The sequence below is a fragment of the Ictalurus furcatus genome, chromosome 21 (assembly GCF_023375685.1).
Source record: "Ictalurus furcatus strain D&B chromosome 21, Billie_1.0, whole genome shotgun sequence".
NCBI lineage: Eukaryota > Metazoa > Chordata > Actinopteri > Siluriformes > Ictaluridae > Ictalurus > Ictalurus furcatus.
Genome location: NC_071275.1, coordinates 2,854,015 through 2,870,678, shown reverse-complemented (window position 1 = coordinate 2,870,678; position 16,664 = coordinate 2,854,015). Strand labels below are relative to the sequence as shown.

General features: G+C 42.6%; 1 protein-coding gene across 2 annotated transcripts in view; it reads right to left on the bottom strand.

Annotated features, from left to right (window-relative positions):
• Positions 1-16,664, bottom strand: part of LOC128624900 (transmembrane protein 198-like) — a 37,841-nt gene that overhangs the window by 5,912 nt on the left and 15,265 nt on the right. The window contains exons 2-5 of one of the 2 annotated variants that reach the window (XM_053652749.1): positions 8,203-8,420; positions 5,796-6,070; positions 1,670-1,973; positions 1,425-1,505 (exon numbers count right to left, since the gene is read on the bottom strand). In XM_053652749.1, the coding sequence (XP_053508724.1) occupies positions 1,425-1,505; positions 1,670-1,973; positions 5,796-6,070; positions 8,203-8,356 (814 nt within the window). In that variant the 5' untranslated portion in view covers positions 8,357-8,420. Of the gene's footprint in view, positions 1-1,356; positions 1,506-1,669; positions 1,974-5,795; positions 6,071-8,202; positions 8,421-16,664 lie in introns of both variants that reach the window. The other variant, XM_053652748.1, reaches the window with a different exon arrangement.

The following is a 16,664-nucleotide window of genomic DNA, read 5'->3' as shown; positions in this document are numbered from 1 at the left end:
GTAAACTGTGGCCATGAAGGGATGCACACGGTCAGCAACAATACTCAAATAGGCTGTGGCGTTCAAGTGAAGACTGATTGATATTAACAGGCACAAAGTGTGCCAAGAAAACATTCCCCACACCATTACACCACCTCCACCAGCCTGGACTGTTGACACAAGGCAGGTTGGTTCCATGGATTCATGCAGTTGGCACCAAATTCTGACCCCAGCATCTGTGTGCCTCAGCAGAAATCGAGATTCATCAGACCAGGCTACGTTTTTCCACTCTTCAACTGTGCACACTGCAGCCTCAGCTTTCTATTTTTGGCTGACAGAAGCAGAACCTGGCATGGTCTTCTGCCGTTGTAGCCCATCAGCCTCAAGGTTTATCGTGTTGTGCATTCTGAGATGCTTTTCTGCTCAACACAATTGTACAGAGTGGTTACAGGAGCCTTTCTGTCAGCTCGAACCAGGATGGCAATTCTCTGGTGGCCTCTCTCGTCGACAAGCGTTTCTGTATGCCGGGCTGCCGCTCACTGGATGTTTTTTTCTTTACTGCATAATTCTAGAGACTGTTAAGCGTGAAAATCCCTTGAGATCAATGCTTATAGAAATATTCAAACCGGCCCATCTGGCACCAACAATAACGCCACTGTCAAAATGACTGATCACATTTGCATGAATAAGTAAGCATGATCCCAATAACGTTCCTTATAAAGTGCTCAGTGAGTGAATACGTACAAATGCTATTAATGAGTCAACCAATATCTGAGTGAGAGAGGATTTAAAACATCCAGTTTGGACTATGCCAAACTGGAGGCTATAAACATGACTTATTAGCCTGGTAGCTCCAAGGCAAAACTAAAGAAGTAAACCTCAGCCATAAACTACTTGATGATCACCCACGTTACTGCTAAAGGGCTAGATTCTACATTTCCTTTCTGGTTGAGCCATCACTTTAACTGTACGAGTCTCCTGATTGGCCAGTTGTGGGCCTTTTACTGATCTGATCCTCCTGAGCCTCTGAATAATTGCCAGTGTACAAATCTCTTCCCTTGCCACCAAATCCCTGATTAACATACCAAGACATGTTGTCTGGGTAAGAGATTTTGCATTACCAAAACAAAAACATTTTTGTTGCCCTCTAGCAGGGTTTGTGACTTATGGAAATTAAAGTTATCGGAGCCGTAGTAACTGGACAAACAAACGTGAACGACGATGTTTCAGTGCTGAACACTGCTATGGTGATTAAAGGAAACCACAGGACTGAACACCCAGTTTGGCCATCTACAGCCCAACATCTTGAAACTATCCACACATTCTCATTTTTAAGAGAATAAACAAACAAGTCAGTTTGGTTCTACTGAAACTAACTGGAGCTAGAAGATCTCCAGCGTAGCGTTTTACAGGAGTGGGTTTACGGCGATACGTCCCCTCCTGACCTGCAGACAGCTGCAGCTTTTTCACATCTTTCTGTCTTATTCTCATCAGCTGCAATCGCTTCTGCCTTCTACTGATGATCACTGAGAAAGAGAGGAAGAGTAAAACAATAAGGTAACAGAATGAGCTGAAAATATATATATTTTTAAAGATCTGTGATATTTGTAGGGGTAAAGAGTACAATAATAGTCATTTCTATTTAGTAATATAATCGAACACTATTATATTCAGCGGCATCATACAATACCTTCAGTGTGTGAAAAACCTTCGGCGGTGAGCTTCCACTGCACTAATCCTCCCATAATGCTGAGCATAGGCCAGATGCCCAGAATGACCCAGCTGTACCAGCAGAGCGGTGCGGGAGCAGGGACAAGGCGCAGACAGTTATAAATGTGTGTAACCAGCATCAGCAATTCCACAAAGTAATCAGCACACACTGTCATGATGGCAGCGCCAAACACAGCTGTGGAGATGATGGTGAAAAACCTCTGCCACTGAAGCGTTAAAACGGCACACAGCATGCCAGTGCCAAGGAGGACACCTACGGGCACCTGTCATTCATTTATACACACACACACACACACACACACACACACACACACACACACACACCATGTTAAATACACACAGAAACATCACGTGAGAGACATCATATTCACCTATATAACCAAGATGCATTGGAACCTCTCACCCATTACTTCACTTTTTGGTTTATTTGCCATTTGGTTTCACATTTAAACCAACCAAAATGCTAAAATTTGTCATGAAGGGCTGGGTAGGATAGGATGGAGTTGGAAACACACAAACGTGCGGTGCCAGAAAATGTCAACAAATCCTTCCGAGCATGCATACAGAAACATGTTTATTATTTAATTGACATGAATACATGTCTGGAGACAAAGGGCCTCATTTATCAAGCTGGTAAACAAACAGATTTCTTCATAAATTGTTCGTACAAGCATTTACACGAGATCTTTCACGTTCATGTAAAAATCCAGGAAAACGTTTGTACCCTCGTACGCTCGTGCGTGTGTAAATAAAATACATTTATGTACACGGTGACTAATGTCAACCTTGATTGATCAGCTTCAAATCATGTACAGTGCGACGAGTTACTGCACTTATGTAAACACTCGTGTATTTTATTTACACACATTTTGTGAATCCTCGTCATTTAATATCGAAGGCATTAACTGAAGGAATATAAGACATTTAAAAAAAAAAGAAAAAAAGAAAAATATACATCCACAAATTAAGCCAAATAAGACCAGTCATTGAATGAAGAGGAAATGCTGGACAGTTCCATTTTCCATGGCATCTCCTTTTAATGCTGTGCAACACTTGGACACTTTATTAGAGCCAGCACGAACTGACCGATCTGGTATTTCTCAAGCTACAACGAGTCATATACCATGTGCCCCAAGTGTGCAGTCATCAGGCTTCCTATGACACTCGCATGCCTTCCCGCTTTTCCCAAACAGTGGTTTCCTTGTGTAATGTGCTTGGTGTCCACAATCACCTGGGTATAGCAGATGTATATATTTACCCATTTTCCCAATGCAAGACCAATTGAGCAATTAATAACGAAGGAAAATAAGGGATAAAGCATGCCTCCAAGATGTGTCAAGTGTATCCCCAAAATCCTTTTGAACTGCTGCTCAGAATATGCCAACTGTCTCCATACACATTTGCTGCTTTAAATAGAAAACAACAGAGACATCAGAATATTTCAGGAATTTATATTTCCATACTGGAAGACATTTGCAGGACGCTAACTAAAACACTACCTTAGGTTTTAGTTAGCACCAATAAAGTGCAATTACATTAATATGCAGCTCTGCTTTTTAAGCCACATGGAAACAGTCCCAGAGGAACACACAGTTAAAACTGAATCTTGAAGGATTTCCTGTAAACTACATACACTTACAGAAAGGTAGTGTTACCAGCTCTAGGGTCTCTGGTTCAAACCTGAGCTCAGTTCACGGTCTACGTGGAGTTTCATGTTATCCCCGTGTCCGTGCAGGTTCCCTCCCACCTTCCAAAACATGCTGGTAGGCGTCTAAATTGCCCGTTAGTGTGACTGAGCGTATGAACGTGTGCGCACCCAGTGATGGTTTGGCATCCCGTCCAGAGTGTAATTTTAGCTAAAAACATGATCTGCAGTACATTCAGGGCATGTTCCCATTTCAGGAGGTGTATTGTGTCTGTTCCCACAGGGTGATGGGTGTGTTGAGCTGCTGAGATTGATTTGAAGTGGATTCATAACTGAAGAGTGCATGCAGTTCATTCTGTTCAATATTAAATGTATCTACAGAAATTATGTTGGCATACTTAACACACATATGTACACCTTTATGTTTAGCTCAAAATCACGTGTAACACCTTTTTCTTGAAATTAACAGTCACATATTTCAGGGAGTGCATAGTGCTTGTTGTATAGAGCGGCTGATTTTTACTTAAGGATAATACATATCTGAAATGGTGCATGCAGTCCAATAAACTGAATGAAAATTTTCAGTTCTATGTAAATAAGCAAATGATCTACACTTTCAACTGAAAGCTGTGTACGCAGCAAATTAATAAAGAAAACAAACCGAAAAAAAGTTTATGTTAATACAGTCCCCTTCGAAAGTATTGTAACGGCAAGGCCAATTCTATTGTTTTGCTATACATTGATGTCATCTGGGTTTGAGATGACGGATCATAATTTCAGCTTTCATTTCCTCATGTGTACATCTAGAGGTGTTAACCCTTTTGTTTGAACCCTCTCATTTTTTCAAGATCAAAAATATTGAAACATGTGACTGATAAGTGTGTGCCCAGGTGTGCCCTGTTAAAACAATCGTTTAAAGAATGAATAGCTCTGAACGGCTACTCTTGGTTTGAGCCTTCAGTTTCACCTGTGAAAGGCATTTGTTGTTAAAAAGGATAAACCAACGTAAAGACCAGAGAGCTGGTATCTATGGGAGAAATCATGCCATATTGAAGCTAAGAAAAGAGGGGAAATCTATCAGCCATTGCACAAGCATTGGGCATAGCCAATACAACAATTTGGAATTCCCTGAAAAAGAAAGAAACCACTGGTGCGGTTGGCCAAGCGACTGTGACCAGGTCGGCCAAGAAAAACAGCAGCATTTGATGACAAACAACGTGAGAGCTGTGAAAAGAAACACAAAGACAGTCAGTCAGTGAAAACAATCTTCACGGGGCAGGGGTGAAGGGATCACGATCCGAAGAAGACTTGAAGTGCACAAATATAGAAGCCATACCACAAGATGCAAACCACTCATCAGCAGTAAGCATCTGGAAGCCCAATTGGAATTCACAAAGAAATACAATGATGAGCCATAAAAGTCCTGGAACCAAGATGAACCTCTACCAAAGAGATGGAAAGGCCAAAGTGTGGAGAAAGAAAGGATCTGCTCATGATCCAAAACATAGAAGCTCATTAGTCAAGCACAATGGAGGTAGTGTCACGGCTTGGGCTTGCATAGCTGCTTCTGGAACGGACTCACTAAATTTTATGGATGGTGTAACTTATGATGGTAGCAGCAGAATGAATTCAAAAGTCTAGAGAAACACTGTCTGCCAATTTACAGAAAAACACACTGCCAACACAACAAAAGACTTCATCAGGGGAAGCAAGTGGAAGGTTTTAGACTGGCCAAGTCAATCACCAGACCATAACGCACTTGAGCATGCATTTCACCTCCTGAAGAGACTGAAGGGAGAAACCCAACACAACAGTGTGGTGAAGTCAGTGGGTCACCTGCTTGATGCAGTTATTGCACGCAAGGGATATGCAACCAAATATTAAGTGTTATTTACGCTAATTAGCTTTAAGACTATCTGATCCATTACTTTTGCTTGCCAAAAAAAATTAAAAGAAGGGTGGTCTGCCAAACAAGGAACCATGCTCAAAGTTGTTGAACGCATCTGCATGTAAATATCAGGAAATGAAAGCTGAAATTCTGATCAATTAATCTTGTGATCTCACACCCGAATTTACTGGCTGTATAGAGGAGAAAGAAAAAGAAAAAACCTGCATTAGCTTGCCGTTCCAATACTTTCAGAGGGGACTGCCTATTTTAGGAAGTATATTGTGTATGCATACCCACAAAGTGCTGGGTGTGTAGCATTGAGTGTCATTTATAGGGCAAAAAATAGAAAGCAGGCTATAGCTAGCTAGATGCTCGGCATGAATTTTGAAACTAAATCATCGATCCTTAGCGCAAGTCAGGAAGCACAGCGTGCCCACTCCCACAGAGTGCTGGCGTGCAGGCTGATAAAAATTCTCTTTAAAGGTGTGTTCTTCGTTGAAAATAGTGTATAGAGTGTGCTGGCATATTTCTGGAGGTGTATTGTGTGCTTACCCACAAGGTGCTGGGTGTGTACAGCTGGTGTGCGAGCAAAAGGCCACCGATGGCAAGGAGCAGGCCGAGCAGGATACCCGTCATAAAGAGGCCGACGCTGCGCACTAGCATAGTGACGAGGCCACACAGAAGCCCGATGCCCAGGCCTATTCCAGCGCTTGCCTCTATGCTCAGTTGTGTGTCTAACACTCGCTCCTTATAGCACAGCAGGAAGATAATCACCGAGCCAAACAACAAACCCGACAAGAACATGATGGCTTTGAAGCAGCGGTAACCTGCAAGAGAGATTTAATATCAATGGCTGAAATAATATAGTTTAGGCTTAGTTGTCATACAAGCACATTTTACACCGTATGCTATATTTACATTAGCTGTATTGCCAAGTCCGGTTCCTGGGTATTCTGTACGTTTGGTATATTAACACGAGTGTTATATTAATAACAGTATGGATTATTCCTTGAAGCTACAGCAGAACTGTGTAGCTCAAAGGCTGAAAAGGCAAACCTGAACAAAAGCACTGCATCATAACCGTAAAATAACATCTCCAAGTCTCAACTTAAAATAACTAAAGTTGAGTTTTGGTTTGATGGTTCATGGTTTGACGTTCCCCAGTTGCATGAGAGTTTAACACCACATTCATTTAACTGAAATGAAAGGGAGTGGTTGAGGTCAAACAAAAGTGACTGCTATGAAATAACAGCACTAGTTCCCATAAAGCACAAAAACTCTAAGCGCCCCACACACACACACACACACACACACACACACACACACACACACACACACACACAGCTGAGAGATGTCAATATGAAAAGTTATACGGATTACGCGCATTAGTTAAAATGTGTACGTTTTTTAAAAGTAGAAATAAATATTAAATGGAATAAAGTAAAATCTTTTATTTAATTATTTCAGTATTGAATGATTGTACCGTATTATTTGGGTATACCTTATGCCCTAAATCCACATGGATAAACATAAAAGAAAGCGACCCTAACATGGCGTGACCCTAACCCTAAGTCTTCCAAGTGTGCTGCTTTTACGGTCATGCGGGCGTGCATGTCTGTAACGCACGTCCATAACGTGACTAAAACAGGAATACTCCACACGTCTTAATTCCATCTGTGTTTACTTCGAGTGTTACTTTAATCAGATTAAGGTCATCAATAATCGCTGGTTACATGCTAGTTTCTTAATCAGAGTATCGTCTTAATCGGGTTGATATCGGATTATTGTTGTCCATGTAAACGCACTGACTCATTAAAAGATGCGTGTTCATTTTTCAGTTCATTATTTCACTACATTGCACATGTGCTTCCATCGACATGAGGAAAATTCAAACACAATGGAAAAATCATTATGTCAAGACCCTTTTCCCTTCTTTTCCCTCTTCTGGTAGCTAATATCCACCGAATATGAACTTATTTGGATATCTGAATATTAAAAATTTATTTATACAACAACTCAACTTTAGGCACACGAAAAGGCCAACTATTTTAAGCCAGCAGCCATTCACAGGACCAAGAGTGAATAAGTAAGCGGGAGAGTAAACAAAGCAAATTGGAAGTGAGAGAGTCTGATATAATACTGTAATACTATGGCTTTAGGCCTTTCCATTAGCTGTGACGGATCATGTTGACAGACCGAATTATTCCCTGGCGTACACTGAGGCCTCAGCATGAAAAAAAAAAAAACAGTAAATCATTAAAATGTTGGAAGATATTTATTCCTTTATTTAAAAATTTTATTCATTATTCACAAAAGAAAAGAATTCACATCTAACCCTAACTACTCGGATAATTTATTTCATACCGGTACCTTCAGCCCTCCGTACACACACGGACTGAACGTGCTCTTCGGTTTTTACGTGTTACAGTTATGCCCATGTGAAAGGCAGAAAACAGCTGCCTGCGTAGCAATCATTTTCATAACAGGTGGTTTTAAGCTATGTTACTAATGCTAACCAGCCAGCTACATATTTTTGCATAACATGAGCTGATTAAATTCTTCTTATATATATATATATATATATATATATATATATATATATATATATATATATATATATATATCTCTCTCACATTAGCCATTTAAAAAGATAGCTTAGTGGTCAAAGCGGACTAAATATCCTTCTCAAAGAAAGCAATTTAATGCAGGTTTGCCTAAAATAAGGGACTTTAGAAGATAGCTGCTCTTATGTCGCTTTTTCAAGAGTGCGGCCCAAATACGGTCTAAAAACGCTGACTACCGAGAGAACCTCGTCCCAGATAAAACAGTGTTGGTAGTATCCAGAATGTACTGTATAAGCAATCATCAGGACGCCTCTAACGGTGAACCTTGAACAGATTTCAACAGCACTTTCAAAAACTGTGAAAGTGACTTAAAAATGATTTCCATCTCAACTTACCAAAGAAGCAGTAGATAATTCCAAAGAGGCAGCATGTGGAGGAGATAACAGCAGGGACGATTTCATACGTCCTGTCAATTTCCAGCAGACACGGATCCAGCTCTCCTGGGCCTTTCGCTGGTTCTTCAGAGACAAACCCGGCAATGTCGGCCATTTTCACAGGAGAAGGGGGTCCAAAATGAAGCAGGAGATCGGTTATGGTCCTGAAGTCATTGGAACTGAAGACCCAAAAAAAAAAAAAAAAAAAAAAGAGGTTTTGTTAGTCTGGCTTGTGTACACACACGTCTACAGGAATGTTGCTACTCAAATACTACACCAGTCTAAAGAAACACATTTTCCAAATGTTTTACCAAACCCTTATTGGCTGATGGAGGACGAGGGGATCAGTAGGAGACAGTATAAGGACTTGTCACAAGGCCAGAACAGTTACCATGATTTTTCCAGCTTGCTAGCATGCTAAATCACTGGGAAGTCCCAAGATTAGCACAATTAGTAAGTTACATTAATTTAAAATGATAAAGGTTTTTCTCAAGTCTTAAAGCATCATGAAACACTAAACTACTTCTAATTTCCTGAGAGGCATTCGTGTTGCACTACGGATGTCACGATACCAAAAATCCAGTAGTCGGTACCGATACCACCAAAAGTACACGATACTCGATACCCAAGTCAATAACCACGGTGAGGAGCAGAGGAGGAGGAGAGAAATCCTCTGCCTCATCAGATCCCTGCATATTGCTGCCACTGCAAAATTTGTGTCACTACCCATCTTTATTGTGAGTATTCTGAAGGCCCCCCCCCCCTTCCTCCACTGCCTTTCCCTGCCACACCCACTCCAACTCCCTTCTTCGCACAGCCATCCACACCCATTTAAGCTGCATTTTCCAAAAACATTGAGAGGTAGACTTGAGCTGAAAGAGTGAGGTTTCGTGACCCTTTAAGTCCAGAACACCTGAAAAAGTTCAGCTTGTAAACTCTTCAGATGTTGCTGTAGAAACAAAACAGTGGTGGTCTGCAGGACCTGGCATCATTCTACCACAAGCAATCTCAGGACACACTTGCTGACTCTGCATCCTTTCAAGCTACAGTTATCTGATGAGTCAGAAGGACTCGACTCTAAACAACGGCGCCTGATAGCATATTTCCCTCCTACATCCAGACACAGATTACCCAACACGCACCACAAATGCCATCATACGCAACTGGGCTACCTTCATTTACAAAGCCCTCAGTGTCTAGGTCCATCAGAGACAAGAAACCTACCGCAGCATCTTACAGATTTTACTCACTCAAACTCAAATGCTAATTCAAGCAGGTATTTTCAAATGCATTTACTGTGTGCGTGCGCACATAATTGAAAACACGATTCAAATTCGGTTGCAAAACACTGATTTACGATAGCATTTTCATGAACTTCAAAAATAAACAAACAATAAACAAACAAACTGCAGCTCCTGCAGCTTTTTTTTGGTAGGGTCCCACAGGATCCCATTCTTGAGCTCTCCCAGTTGTACTCAGCACGCACACGCACACACACACACACACACACACTTTTGACTTGTCTGCCAGCCGTTGCTTATGAGCGAAGTCGCCCTTCAGTAATAACATGCTCTTTACGACTTGAACATTTTTCAAGGGAATATACAGGCTGGGAATTAGGAAACGGATTAGAACTATGAACTGCTTTGAAACCAAAAATAAAAATAAAAAAAAAACACCATACACAAAAGCTACTTTGCTCCACAAGATGGAATAATGCACTCCCATCTCCCACACCATCCAATTATGTTCTCATGCCAGTGATGATTTAAGAACCTACTGGTATGGACTAGATCAGGATGGATGGCATACTGTCTTTCTCCGGTCAAATTAGAGCAACACTAGGCAATCAAAGTCCACCGGCTCATTTATGCCAATGAGGGCAGACAGTGCTGTCCTCCAGGTGTTACGCCACCCTGTGGCACAGCATGACCGGCAGTTCCAAAGTTTTCACGCTGGCCACGTTTGCCGCGGTCCGGATCCGAGTGCGTTCGTTCCCGGCGCCCCCGCAGTGTTGCGGTGTTTCTATTGAACCCTATTTTCTATTTCTATTTGTGTTCGTCTTACGTCATCACAGACGTGCATAGAGAACACAACATTCAACATTTTTAAAAAATGGTGATTTAAAAAAAATACTGTATTTGGGTGCTGTTGCGTGCAGCAAAGTGAACGACACTTTCGTCTATGTGAGCTGCATGGCATCGTTTATCAGATGTCCAAGAGAAAGCGGCTTTCTGCGGCTCGTGCACGGTTTTTTGATGAGACAGCTGATTGCAAGGAATTCTTTTAGTTATTTATTTATTTTTTAATAAAAATACGCGTGTTGTGGAAACTGACGATGACGTCATCGGCTAAAACGCATGTGCGGGTTACCTTACGTCCTGAGCGAGTGCGGTCCCGAGTACGTTCACGTTCACAGGAATCGCGGTACAGTTCCAGCGCAACCGAACTCCGACCACCTCCTACAGGGTTCGGAACCGCGGTGCCTGTTTCGGACTAAACTTCCAGTGCGAACACCCCCTAAGAGGAAACGCATGTTAGTCTTCCCCCTGCCTGGTTGGTAGCCGTCATGATTAGGGAAGAGCTGACTGTTGGGAATTGTCAGGTGTACAAATTGTGGGGGGAAAAAAATTGACTAAGAAAACGAAGCAGGAAGAACACAGAACATCTACGAGGAAACAGAAAAAGGGGGTGGATTTGTAATGTGTCAAAGATTAAGTGCTTTGATTGATATTTTAAACTGCACAATACCCTTTAATACAGTACGTACTGTAAAGTTTTAACCGCATAACGTTGTCCATTTCGGAATATTTTAAACAGGAGATATTCACGTCCGACTGGATTAAGCCGGGTGCACACTGCGATTTTTAATAGTCCTTTGCGACTGTTGCTCGTCAGACTGTACGAACACGATCCCCGCTGTAAGCCATGTCACACTGTAGGATCTCGGTAGTCGTTAATGTCGGACCGTACAGACACACTCACGTGAGAAGACTCGTACCGAGTAGGAGAAGCCGCACTACAGGACCGTGCATCAAATCTTCCGACACTGACAGAATTTAATCAGAGGAAAAAAATGTATTTCAACGGCTATTAATCGTCTGCCAGGGAACGCGTCAAATCGGCGATCAAAGACTACAGATTTTGGCCTAGGATTATAGGAATCTTTTAGGATTCTCAAAATTGCTCTCAGATGGCCAAAATCGTACCATGTGAATCCGGCTTCAAACACTAGGAAAACTCCCAAGCTACCCACTACTAGGCTTAAGTCATGTCAACTTGACCAACTGACCTTGATGCCACAATATGACCTCCAGCCTGAGCAGTCCCGATCGTAATCGCAGTTTATTACAAATCTGCTGTAACCATCTAATTTTATTGAAGTGGTTAGAGAAATGTTTATGGCACTTGGCACTATGGCATTTTCAACATGTACAGTATGCATCATGATATTTGGGCTTGCCAATAAAATACCAGCAAGAAAGTCAACATCCGAGCAAAAACCATGGCCCAAAAACGTCTCGTTTCTGATCCTTGTTGTCTTGCGCCGTTATTTCCCTACACGTGACTACATTCAATATCGGCTCTAAATCGAAACTCCTGGTCACCATCCCAAGAAACAGTTCAAGGCGAGTCAATTTCTACACTTTTCCTACTAACGTCACACGCCAAGGAACAATAAAAATGAGTGAAATGAATGCACACATGAAGGAACGGTTTATAAAATACAGTGTATGGAAATGTGAAGGGAATAAAGAGAAATAAGAACAGAGTGAGAATGCCTTTAGAGATGTAACCATAGCAACTAACATAACCACAGCGTATGGGTAGCTATTTTCTGACACTCGGTGGGTGTTCTCCAATAATTGTACTGTCTGCAAAGAAATCAAAAGATGAAACCGTTGCTCCACTGAATCAACCCATTTAGGAAAGCGTGCACATTTCCAATTCAAATAAGAGTGAATTATGTCTTTCAGCCAATCAGGAAGTAGGCGAGGCGGGCATTTTTTGAACACTGTGCACTTGTCCAATCGTAACCGTGCCTCACACTTTCTCAGCAGGCGTTCAGCTTAACGAACTGACGGGGTCATGGGCGGCGATCAAAGCCTTTGTATCAGCCTATAATGGCTTCATTCTCCTCCACATATAGAGAGAGAGAGCGAGCGAAAGAGAGAGAGAGCGAGAGAGCGAGAGAGAGAGATACACACACGGCTTGCTTTGTAAGGCAAAGCCAGGGAGTAGGAACTTGTCCAGGGGTGTATGTGTGTTCTCCACATTACACCGTTTTATCAAATCGTGTTAATTCTCATCAACGTTTAGACTTCGCATCCAGACATACAGGCGCTGATGGAGTCAAAGCTCATACTAAACAATCTGGCTTATTTGAAAGTCCGGAACACTTTGTGAAAACTCTCTGCCAGTGAGAAATACCCGATTGTTTAGTACTAGCGTCATGGAGGCACCTTTGCTAGCAAAGGATAAAAACCAGATGGTGGTTGGGTCCTCGGGAATAGTCGAGACTCAAAGATAGCAGAGCCTGACTCGGAGCTCAACTCCATTTCCAGAAAAAGGCTCTCAATTTTCCACTCGGCCCTCATTCTTATACAAATCACGAAGAGAGCGAACACTAAAGGAGGGGACTGAAAGAGGGACTGAGAGAAATAAAGAGATTAAAGCCAGGCGTTGGCCGTTCATTCTTCGAGGGAAAACATGAATTTATTGTAATCGGATCATGACAGGATGAGATCATCAAGCCCTATGAAAAGAGCGAGGGAGCCCTGTTTAACCCCCCCCATTGCTCAGTGTTTACATGCAACTCGATCCTTTGCACGTCTCGTTCTGCCGGTTGGAGATCCTTCTCTTCCTGGCTTATCAGATGTTCCATTTGCACATGAGCTCATTAAGAGCATGTTTTTTTGGTAGCGAATTGCTTTAAAACTGGAAATTCTCTGATGCCGAGATAGTGCCATCTGCTACCCGAGGTCCCCAAAGAAACAGCGCAGGGGTACGAATTCACATATTGAAGCGTCTGGCCCGTTTCAGGAATATATCCCAAACATTTTAAAACCGATTGGACTTTTGACCCCGAACTGAATTTTTATATCCATCTTGAGTTTCCCAGCAGAGACTCAGACACAACTGACTGATCAAACTTGATAAAACTGAAAGTCTGTTCAAAAACGAGCAGAGCCCACTTGCCCGAAATTCATTATTATAACACTGAACAGACATTTTGGTGCAAGCTTTTTATAGATGTGTAGATGTTTGTGTATTGCAAGGGGTCGGTCTAAAGGAAATGCACACAATCACCTGAGAATCAGGATCAGAGTAACAGCTGGCTGACAGATTTCCTGTCTTCTGTGAAGCTTGTTTTGCGCGTGTGGAGGCCATAGGGGAGCAGCTGAGTGTAGCCACATGTCGTTTTTAGTCGTTTCATCTCCATAGGCTTTCATTTAAAACCGTTATGGCTTGTTTCCGGAAACTCTTTTTATCCTGCGATAAACCTAGCATGGAATAGAAGGACCGTATAGCAGTACCACAAGCCTTCGAAATAGATCCGACATTGCACGGGGGTATTCGAGGAAGTCCCAGTTGTAAATGATATCTCCGTCCCCTTTCGTTATTCTGGTTTTGCAGAAGGTGGTTCACTGCGGTCAGCACGGTAGCTATACGAATGCCTAATGCTGTTCGAAATTTTGCAACTAATATCTCAAGATTGCAAGAAATGCTGGGAGTATGAGAAAACAAAGCTATAATACCTTCAGCCTTTAACTTCCAATCACAAACATGATCGTGACATCACTACACCTCATTCTGATCAGAATGCTGGTTTTAATGAACAGCTTCGCAAGAATAAGGATGTTAATACTACGTCATGTGACGTGGCAACCAAGGCAGGAAGATGTCGAAAATGTTATATGATTAATGAACGTTTCTGTCAACCACCTCCGGAATTTAATCAGGAGGGTGACTTTGATTATGACCCCCGACCCTCCTTCTCCTGATGCCAGGATGCACTAAGCAGGAAGCAGGTCAGTTCTGCTTAACCTTTCCCCTCAGACACAGGAAGTTAAACAGAAAGAGAGGAACATGCAAGGGAAAACTTCATACCCTGAAATCACTCACACACTGCTTCTGATAAGCGCTCACACAGCAACATTTCCCACAAAAGAAGCCGGTTAGAGTGGATATAGAAGTCTTAAAATGGCATGTTTTTGTGATTGGGGGGGCGAAATTAAGATAAACCATGTTGGGACCCATGGCACGGGATATCATTGTTGAAAAATATCAATCGGGAGGTGGTTACAAAATTTTTTTCCCAAGGCATTGTATTACCATGGAACACTAAAGACAATAATCAACAAGAGGAGAAAATATGGCATGACAGTGACATGGCTCAGAACAGGACACCCCTCTAAAACCTGATGAGAAGATCAGGAGAAGAATGTTCAGGCAGGCTGCCAGGAGGCCTACAGCAACATTAAAAGAATTGCAGCAATTCATGGCAAGTGCTGGTTGTTCCCTACATTTCACAACAATCTCCCGAATTCGACATATGCCTGGGCTATGGGGTAGGGTGGCAAGACTTCCAACCACGTGGAACGATGTGAAGAGACCGAACTTTTTGGCCTTATATACAAGAGACAGAATAAAACATCACCAAAACAACACCATTCCCATTGTGAAACATGGCGGCGGTAGCATCACGCTCTGGGGCTGCGAGAGTCCATACCCAAATCCGATCCAAAATCTGTGGGGTGACATGACGAGGGCTGTGCACAGGAGATCCCCGCCAATTTGACAGAATCAGAAAGCTTTTGCAAAGACAAATGGGAAATTTCTGCTAAGTCAAGACCCAAAAAGATCGAATGCCGTGATAAAATCTAAAGGTGCGTCAACCGAGTATTAGCTTAGGGGTGTGCACACCTATACGACCAGGTTTTCTACTTTTTCCCCTTTAAAAGGATTGCGCAATTTCACAATAAAAAGGTAGAAAAGGCTTGGACATGATCCATCTTGGCTTCATTTTTTTTTTTTTTTTACATCACAAAAACCTGCCATTTTAACAAGAGATATGTAGACTTTTTAAATCCACTGCATTTAACAATATAAAAGTAGCTATATTACGTTAATGCAGAAAGTTCTACAGGGTTCGAAAGATTCGTGACTATACTGAGCTGTATGCACAATTTGTTGAAATAAAATGAAAGCAAAAGAGGTTGGTATCAATCGTGTAGTGTTCTACTAGTTTACACACCGATATACCAGATGAATTCTTAACCTGGAAAACTAGCTCACCATACTACATCACTTTATCTGTATAGGTTTCCGGCCAGCCGTGCTGTGGGATTGGGCTAGTGAATGCATACTCGCTGAGAACACAATGAACTTCGGTGTGTCCTGGATTTGGACCATGGGGTTAAGTGGAGACATTTTTGAGTGTGTCCTCATGAGTTGCGCTGTCTGCTGCATTTATTACGGACTGGAGGAAACGCTGAATCGCCACCATTGTTCCTCACAGGGTGAATACAGAAAACCTACTGAGGAGCTGGCACACACTCCAACCGCCTCTTCCATCACCCGTTCACAAACATACAGAAAGACAAAGAGAGAGAGAGAGAGAGAGAGAGAGAGAGAGAGAGAGAGAAGGACAGATAGGGAGAGAGAGAAGGACAGAGAGTGAGTGAGAGAGAGAGACAGACAGAGAGAAGGACAGACAGAGAGAGAGAGAGAGAGAGAGAGAAGGACAGACAGAGAGAGAGAGAGAGCGCGAGAGAGAGAGAAGGACAGAGAGAGAGAGAGAAGGACAGACAGAGAGAGAGAGAAGGACAGACAGAGAGAGAGAGAAGGACAGACAGAGAGAGAGAAGGACAGACAGAGAGAGAGAAGGACAGACAGAGAGAGAGAGAGAGAGAAGGACAGAGAGAGAGAGAGAGAGGGACAGAGAGACAGACAGAGAGAGACAGACAGAGAGAGAGGGACAGACAGAGAGAGAGGGACAGACAGAGAGAGAGGGACAGACAGAGAGAGAGGGACAGACAGAGAGAGAGAGAGAGGGACAGAGAGAGAAGGACAGAGAGAGAGAGAGAGAGCGCGAGAGAGAGAAGGACAGAGAGAGAGAGAAGGACAGACAGAGAGAGAGAAGGACAGATAGAGAGAGAGAAGGACAGACAGAGAGAGAGAGAGAGGGACAGATAGAGAGAGAGAAGGACAGACAGAGAGAGAGAGAGAGGGACAGATAGAGAGAGAGAAGGACAGACAGAGAGAGAGAGAGAAGGACAGACAGAGAGAGAGAGAGAGGGACAGACAGAGAGAGAGAGGGACAGAGAGACAGAGAGAGAGGGACAGACAGAGAGAGAGGGACAGACAGAGAGAGAGGGACAGACAGAGAGAGAGGGACAGACAGAGAGAGAGGGAGAGAG